The 9,257-nt window shown below is 39.9% G+C and overlaps 1 protein-coding gene across 1 annotated transcript in view; it reads left to right on the top strand.

Moving 5' to 3' along the window:
- PEPD (peptidase D) overlaps positions 1 to 5,775 on the top strand; it is a gene marked incomplete at both ends in the record, with an annotated part of 93,517 nt that extends 87,742 nt beyond the window's left edge. The window contains one exon of the mRNA XM_010016841.1: positions 5,627 to 5,775. Coding sequence (XP_010015143.1) covers positions 5,627 to 5,775 — 149 coding nt within the window. The remainder of the gene's footprint in view (positions 1 to 5,626) is intronic.
- Between the last annotated feature and the right edge of the window lie 3,482 nt (positions 5,776 to 9,257).

The raw sequence follows: 9,257 nt of genomic DNA on the forward strand, positions 1-9,257 counted from the left end.
GGCACCAGTTCGTCTGTGTTGCTATTCAGTTAATAATGGCTCAAAACCCTAAAACCTCAGTAAACGTTGCTGAGTAAAGTACATCAGTATTCATACCTGTTCACCTTTAACCTGAGGTAGAAGGAGGGCACGATAAGATACAGCCATGTCAGTTTTCTCATTGCTAGTCTTGCAGACCCACTCTGGGGAAGGAAAGGTTTTGTCCTGAGAACAGAAGCTGGGGAGGACATGGGTGGCAGGTGGGTGACACTCAGTACAGCCCCGTACCACAGTACTCTGCTCCAGGGAGAAATCCAACTGGCTTTCACCTCAGTTCTCGCTCTGGGGTTTTATACCTATTGTGGGGAGATCCAGTTCTGAGTGTACAGACTGAGCAGATACATAGAGCAGGAAGGTGACAGCTTTACGTGTTAGCTTGTGGGAGTAGCTGTAGGCTTCCCGAGAAGTGCCTGCAAGAGCTTGTCTTTGGGTTGGGTTGGTGGTTGGATCATAAGCATTCATACACATGGCTCAGATATCCCAAATAAAGTATTGCTTCCCATTGTGATATTGGCCATAATTTGCTTCATTGCCAGGCAGTTTCAAATTATTTGACAATAAAAGTGTCAGCAAGCCTATAAAAGTGAAACATGCTTAGAGGAAGATGATGCTTTATTTTTAAAAAACGGTATACAGTGAATTTATGAAGAAAAGAACATGGCTCTTTATAGTCCACAGTTTTCAAATCTACAGTGTTATACGAAGTGTTTTGTGATGCTTCACAGTCAGAGGTTAAGAAAGCTAAAATCAGTATCAAAATGCGTATTATTTTTCTGGGCTTGAAAGCCAAAAATGTGACTATAAATTTGCATTTTGTGGTACCAATGTTCCATGAAAGTAGCACAGTGACATCTTACTCATCTGTATTCTTTCAGAGGCACAGGAAGGGAAAAGAGCTTTTGCACATCATGTCATGTAACATATTGGTTACAGTACCGACTTAGAAGCCTGAATTCACTTAAAATTGTAGGATAAGGGGAATGGATTTAAGATGATGGAGTGGAGATTTACATCAGGAATGATGAAGAAGTTCTTCCCCGTGAAGGTGCTGAGGTGCTGGCACAGGGCGCCCACAGAAGCTGTGGCTGTCCCAACCCTGGCAGTGTTCAAGGCCAGGTTGGACACAGGGGCTTGGAGCAACCTCGTCTAATGCTCCTCCCCATGGCAGGGAGATTGGAACTAGGTGAGCTTTAAGGTCCTTTCTGGCCCAAGCCAGTCTGTGATTCTGTGATTCTGTGAAAATCAACAGGACTTGAAATATTTTCTCCAGACTCCCATCCTCGGTTCCTGCACAGGGAGCAAGCAGAAGCCTTGTTTGGTCAGATGAGGAAAGGTGTAGAAGCTCCTGCATGGAAGGGCACATCCAGCTGATGCTTTCTACAAGGCTGTGGCATGGAACATGTGTTTCTGCTTCTTTTCAACTTGATACCAGTTTATGTATAAAATTATTTTAAGTTGTGGTGTCAGACCTTTTCCACATGAAAGGAATGAAATGCCCGTAGTAATTTTTGAAGGTGACTTCTAAAACAGATGCAGAATGCAACTTTTTTTTGGTGCTGTTGGCTAATGTATTAATGATACATAAGCGAGTCATTCTCTCAGTAGAGCAACTGACAGGTTATCTGATTTTCCTCATACTTTGCATTGTTCAGTTTTAGTTAATAATGTTTACAGTATTTTGCAATATGTTCGGGAGGAAAGATTATATATATGCATAGAACTGAGACCTCCCCTAGGAGAGCTATGCCCATGCTTCCAGGAAGCATTTTGGAATATTTTTGCTATGCATCTTTTACTTGTGGTATAGCTTCTTACTTATTCTAGAAAACATATTGAAATAGTAACACGGAATTTTTAGAGAGTGCTCAGGTCTTCTGACTTTTAAATCTGCTTTGTACTTTTATACATGTACTTTTCACCCTGAAAAGGATCCAGGTGGGTGTTTGCTGCTTTTGCTCCCAACAAAGTAAGCAAAGCAAGATTAGCTTCTCTCTGAAAGTTTTGGAAGAGATTGAGCTGTGCAGTAAAAGACTTCATCAGCTTCACACTAAATCAGTGAGAATTTAGACGTACAACCACACACCAGCAATACTCCTTCTCCAGCCACCTTCCCATTCAGGATGACTCAGAAACCTGAAAACCTCAGACATGTCATCCCTGCATTCACTGAAATCAACAATTAATAGTTGCATCCTTGATGAAAAAGGAGTAGGAAAAGGGATGTTCTGGAATGAAAGTTTTCTTCATTCACCAGAAAACTGAGTTCACAGTTAAGTTTTATAATAGCCAACATATACTGTCTGCTAGATGTATAGCACTTAAAAACGGAAATGCAATGGAGTTTGGAGATACTTGGTTATGTTATTGCATGTACTACTCTAGATTAAACAGTTCTAAAAAGGTAAGCCATAGATCAAGATGCCTGTAAGGCCTATTTTCATTTGTGCATTTTGTTTGTTTAGATTGCTGCTACATTTGATAACAATACAAATAACATTAAGTAGTTGTTTATGTGCAAGACATGTAAGACTTCATTATCAGGCAGGTAATTTTGTCCATGCAGTTGAGAACATACTAAAATACATTTATAATATCTCTTTTACTAGTAAGTTCACTAGCAATTACTATCTAATTTCAGGGTAAAATAAATGTACTTTTTGTAAGGAACCAGGATTTAAGGAACCTGATTTTAGAAACTTTTCCCAGTTTGTCATCTGGAGAAGATAGTAGCTCACATGAATTTTATTTGACTTAAGTGTGCTTCAACACTTATTTTGCCTGGCAAGCAAAGATATGAAACTGGGATCTTCCCAGCCTCCCATTATTTCCTCAGGATAACTGCAATATTTGGGCTATGTCCATGTCTTGGGCAACATTTTAATTAATGGATATGTTCCCAACTGAAGTTAAATGGAAGAGAATTCCCAATACGAGCCAAAATATCTCCCAAATGTACAGTTTGGTTTGGATGCTTATTCAGTGAAGCACACAGGCTGGATGATGCTTTGTGCTCCAAGGTGGAATTTGATCATCTTCCCTTATGTCGTCTCTTGTGTGGAAGCCAAGAAACCTGAACAAATGGTGCTTCCTAGCTTGTGAGCTTTGTTTTGGTGTACCATCAGCTTTGTGATATTCTTTTTCCATTACTCAGTGCTCCAGTAACTCAAAAAAGTATTTAACAACCACCAAGTGATGAATGGGTTTGAAAAAATGCTGATAATTTTAAGTTTAAACACATAGCTTTGCCTGTGGTAAATTCGGAATAACTATTCTTCAGGTAGAATATAGAAAGCATAGCAACTTCCAGTGATGTGACAGGGAGTTTGGAAGTTGTCGGTCACAGCTTTACTGTCACCATGCTGAGTCAACACTTAAGACTTATAAATGCAACACAGTTAGGCCACAGAGCTGCTGTGAATCCCATGAAGCACCATGAAATTTGATTTGTGATTTTGAAAGGATTCAGTCTGGGATAGGTTGGAAGATTTATAACTAGCCTGAAATCTCTATCTTCTTGGCACGTTAGAGAATGTAGCAGCTTCTTACATGATTCTTAGTTGCTGCAACTAGTTTTCTGTATCCTTGGATTTTCTGTGTGTATCATTAGTTATTTTTAGCAGCGAGTCTAACCATAAAATCAAAACTTAGGCAGTGTTGATGGGGTTTCTGATTCTGAGGTTTGGCTAGGCAGGCTTACAGTTGCTGTGTTGGTGTCAAATTCTGTGGGGGTTTCTTACCCTCTGGGCCCGACATTGCTGTCTGTTGTGTATCTTTTTTCAATTAGCAGCTTTCTGGTTTTAACATACCGAGTTTCATATTTACGTGGATGTAGACAGTGTTTGGTTTAGCTCTGTGTGTCCATACATAGCTTTGCAGTTCTCTCTGTGGCATTCTCCTAAGGAGTTTGCTCCTGTAGCTTTAAGCCTTGTGCAGTTCCGCATCTGTAAACTATGGGGTTTGTTCCTGAAGTTCCAGTCCTGCAAGTCTCTCTGCAGGTGAACCTTGCCCAGTTTGGGGAGGCTGGTGATGACTTCAGCAGGGCTTGCACTCAGTGCAAAGATTTATTCTTGGAAGAAATTGTAGGGTGGATTTTAAAATTTCTTGGAGTAAATTTCGTCAGTATGTGCCTGTGTATGCAGTGCAGCAAGGAGAGTCCCAGCCCTGCTGGAATATTACTTGGCTTTATCATGATTGCCTTTGTTTACTTACTGTCCATTGCTTGCAGTGGCAGCTATTTTGGAAGTGGTGAACATTTACAGCTGAGTGCTGTAGCACTTTTTATGGTAGCTTATGCTTATCTTTACTTAGTCATGTATGCTGGTTGATGACAGAGCTACACTGGGCGGTTTTCCTAATTACTGCTGTAATTAGGACTCTGTGGCAGAGAGGGTGCCCCAGTAGAGTGTCCTTCCTTCTGCTTGTGTTATCTGACTGACTTTGCTGTGAAGCAGAAGTGAGACGAAGAAGACTCCAAGGTTTTCAAACACAGTGAAGGAAAATTATATTTCTTGTGATGATGAGAGTCTCATACAGTTGTTTGAGGTGACTGGAAGAAGATTTAAATTAGCAGATTTCAAGTCTTATTTGTTACCTAAGAAATCAGGAGGTCACACAAATACTGTGCATCAAGACCAAAGTCTTACATGTACTATGTGCCTATATGTAATTAATATGTGATGAACTAGGGGGGCTGTTGTTTGATCCAAACGGTGACTTGGTTATTTGCTGATTTTTGATTCTGCTGAAACCAGTGCAGTGCCTTATCAGGTAGTCTCAAGCAGCATAGTACTGCAGATGCCTAACCTGGTTCTCACAAGGGTGTGGAGACCCACTTGCTATTCTTGTGGATTGATTTCTGGCAGCTGAGCTGTCAGTGGTGAATCATTGATTCATGTATAGAATAAATACACTTCTCAAGGGGTAAACCAGGTTTTTTGTCCCCATAACAGAAAGCAGTTAATATTTTATTTTCTTCTACCTCTGATGCAGAAAACTGTATTAAATGTTCTTTTCTGGTTGGATTGTCTCATAATCTTTGTTTCTTTAGTCCCTGTTAGGCAGGTTTGTCTTAAAGGGAAGATTATACTGTGAGGAGTGGTAGTCAACCTTTATTGGGAATGTTTTATTTAAACCATCAGATGCGTTTTGACACTTAGATACAAAAGGCCATCATTTAATTACCATTTCTCTGTTAAGTTTTGAGGGTAGACCCTCTATGTGGTGCTAGCATTTCTCAGCAAAGAAAAAAAGAATGCGTGTTTTCTTCTGAGAAGAGGCACTAGAAACTGGAACCGAAGAGTATGGATTCCTCATGTACTTCTTATCTTCCTTCATGCATTCTCTTGGTGTTTTCATCCAGGACCAGCACAGCCCATAGGGGTGTCCACTTAAGCCATATGTAATGCAGATACTTTTCAGCTAGGAGATTCCAAGGAACTATTGTCTTATTTTACTTAGGAACAGCGTTCAGGTGGTGGCCAACTCCCAAAATGCAGATGATTTTTAAGTGCACAGCAAGAGAAATATCTTCTGTTCTAACTCTTTTCTGGCATTAAATTTTCATTTCTCCCCCCCGTTTCCTTTTCAGCCTGTTTGATATGGGAGGAGAGTATTACTGCTATGGCTCTGACATCACCTGCACCTTCCCTGCAAATGGAAAGTTCACTCCTGACCAGAGGGCTATCTATGAGGCGGTGCTGAAGTCATCACGGGCTGTAATGAAAGCAGTCAAGCCAGGTAAGAGATCAGTACATGTCAGCAGGAACTGACAAGTTTGATGGAAGCATTCAGGCTGTCAAGACAATTATGTTTGGATTTTAGAAAGTGCTGGAAAGGAACAAGATGACAAAACTAATTTCCGTGTTTAAACAGCTTCTAATGGAGGATAGAGATAGAACGTACAAGATTTTCCGTAGAACACTTTAAAAACAAAACCCCACATAAACAATTAAAAAGATATCTTAATATTCTGCTTTTTTTTTTTCTCTTTAAACTAGTGGTGACAGTTACGCAGGTGTGTGTTTGCAGGAAGCTTTTGCCAAAGACTGAGGTCAGAGTTTGAGTGACCATGCTTCAGTTTGTTTCAAGCATTTTCTGTATTTTACGTGTAAGCTCAATAGAAATCTTCTGTTGAGAAAGAGGATGGAATGTGTGTTCTTTGAGGAGAATGCTCAATTAACCTTAAAAAGCTTTGGAAAGCACTGGCTGTTGGGTACTTCACTGTAGGCCTTTAAATTGCAGGCAAGCTAATTCCTCAAGTGTACATTTTCATAGTTGAAACAACTGCCTGGCTTGACGAAAATCTTGCTTTTCTCCAATTCTGCTTTCAGGGAAGCCAGTAAATGCTTTTAGAGCTAACTGTTGCTGTGATTTTAAGTATTTCACTGTGAAGGTACTTGAGCGTTTCTCAGTATTACTAACAGAATAGCTTTGATAAAAATGTACTTAATGTACAAAGCACACTTATCCTTTAAATTTACCACATTAGCATGGGTTTCCTGGGTTGCCAGTCAGAACATGCGTAATTTTCCTGTTAGAGAAGCTGGCAGCAGCACTGTTTGTTTGAACAGTTTCGAAGGGAGCAATAACAATTGAGGCTTATCTGCAAAATGAGACTGGATATCTTGCCATTTTAATAACAGTGTGCATCCTCCATCATCTACTGTTTCTCCCCTGAAGAATCTTGTTCCTTTCTTCTTCGTAGTTTGCTTTGCATTTCAGTGCCACCTTTAATTCCATGTAACATTTTTGGCAGTACTTCATGCTAATAAGTTCCAGACTGTCTTCAGAACTTGAAAGCTAATATGGTGCTGTATTGAGGATGGTGCAGAGAATTCCTCGGTTTACTTAACACTTTATTTACAGTGTCAGAAAACAGGGACATACTAAGCTAAGTGTTTCTGAAAAGCAGTTGCAAGGATCTGTTACTAGCATTGGGAATTTGAGATTCACAGAGAATTCATTCTGAATGTCTAGCAGAAGATGGGACTGAACTTTTGTTCCCACTGTGCTTTAGTTGCCTTGCCTGTTTAGAAAAATGGTGCAAATGTATTTATGCTGTTTATGAGACTAGTAATATGAATTTTCTGACTAGTAATATGAATTTTCTGGCTACAGAAAGGAGGTTAAACACACGTTCTGTGGGTCGGTTCCTTGGTTTGGGTCATGTGGCACCTCTGTGTGCTGAAATGCAGCCTAGACCTTTCACACTCTGTTGAATTACGGATCTGGGTAGACACCTTCAGTGTGCAAAAGTTTTCATCAACATGGAAAAGTCTGCTCTTTAGGTCTGTATGGCTGGTACACTAGTTCTTCTGGAACAGTCCATCTGTCCACTGATGCACAAAATCTGACAATATTACTGTATTTTCCTCTGATGAACTCTTAAAAAGACACAAGAGGCCAAAGACTCTCTACTACTGAAATTGGTATGTAACACTTAAAATAGGTAGTTTGCAGAAAAGCGTTGACAGTGTCTGAAATTAATTTAAAATGTTCTAAAGACAATTAAAACTGAAATAATGAGTTGAATTATAGAGAGATGCTCTTTTATATACAACTTTAAATAATTTTAAAAATCGGATATTGAATACTTATTGAGTTTCCAGTCACACACCTTTTCTTACTGAAGGGGACATAGGAGGTAAGACATTTCTGTTAAATGCTTTCATAAATCCTTTGAAGAAATATATCTGCTTTGTACCTTCCACTGAATTCCTTTAAAATATTTTGGGTAGGTATTTTAGTTGAACCCTGAGACAGAGAAACTGCCATCTCATGTGCAAGCTGAAAGGGGCATTGGGTGTCCTGGAAGGCTAATATTCCACTGTAGAAAAGAAGAAATAGAAGCACTGACCTTTATAGCATGGTTTGTGTCACATACTTCTCAGGCCACTGAGAAACCCCAGAGCCCCTCAAAGGGGTGGATACAAGCTGAATGTATTGTTACTGCTGCCCAGAGAAAGCTGTTTCTGTGGGAGAGGCAGTAGCCTTCTTCTTCTCGTTGAACAAACCCAATTTGTTAGCTCATTGACTAAAGCACAAGGATCCGCTCCTGGGGGAGCCAGGGACAGTCACTGAGGAGAGCAGGAAGGGATGATGTGAATTCAGCTCTCAAGTGTCTCTCCTCACCATGTCTGAAAGTTAATACTTCAGGTCCCTGAAGAAGGAGGCAGAAAAGCTAGCGGGTTTGTAGGCACTTTATGTAAAACCCAGCTCCATCGTGTTTTAGTCAGATTTTCTGAATTATAGAGTCCTTGCTCATTTTGCTATTTTTTGTTTGTCTCCATTTCCCTGGGTTTTTAGATCAAAGGCAGTCAAGTGACTGGCTCTCATGGCAGTAACCATTCATGGGGCAGGCTGCACAGAAGGAGTGTGTGTATGCAGCAGTGTCAGCAACTGTAGGAAATGGTATTTCTCCCCAGCTGCAGAACTGGGGCTGTAATTAGGCCTTGTGGCACAGGGTCAGAGGGGACGTGTATTTGTTGTCTTCAGGAGGTTAATGATTTCCAGAGTCATCATGACACGATAGGGAGCAAGTATTTTAGGGAGAGTTAACAACCAAATACGGAGTTACATAATTGTGTTTATGGAAGGACACACATTTGCTAGCAACCTTAAACATTATTTATAGTTGTGTGTAGTTCATATATTAGCATTTCATTTTTCAGTTTGGCTCTCATATGAACCTAACTGACTCTCAAATTATTTTCTGAGGGATAATAGACCTCTGCATAATACAATTTGTTTATACTTCTATATGCAAACAGTTGTCATAATTTTAAAAATACTCCAAAACATTTTATTTTATTGAGAAAAGCATTAATTTGACTACATCCTGTGCATTGTCCAAACATGCAAACAACTCAAATCACATATATGAGCCTCCCTGCCTTCCAACTGAAAGAGAAGAATGCTTTCTGCAAGCCAAATAATGTATTCTGAAAGCTAAGAAATGCTATTTGATTGTAGCCCAAATTCAGTGCAGTTGTCACAACTGCTGCCACAAACCAAATCTGTTTAAAATTAAAGGGGAGAAAGACATACTCAGTCTTGCATAAGCAGCAGTTTTGAAACTACTGAACATGGATCTCGTCACTGAAGCTTGTCACTGAAGTGAAAGAGTCAAAAAGGCATGCTTTGTGGCAGTGGGATGATTGTCTCTTTCCTGCAAAGTCATGCTTGTGATCCAAGATCATAGAATCATAGAATAGTTAGGG

Source organism: Nestor notabilis, unplaced genomic scaffold (genome assembly GCF_000696875.1).
Source record: "Nestor notabilis isolate BGI_N333 unplaced genomic scaffold, ASM69687v1 scaffold11836, whole genome shotgun sequence".
NCBI lineage: Eukaryota > Metazoa > Chordata > Aves > Psittaciformes > Psittacidae > Nestor > Nestor notabilis.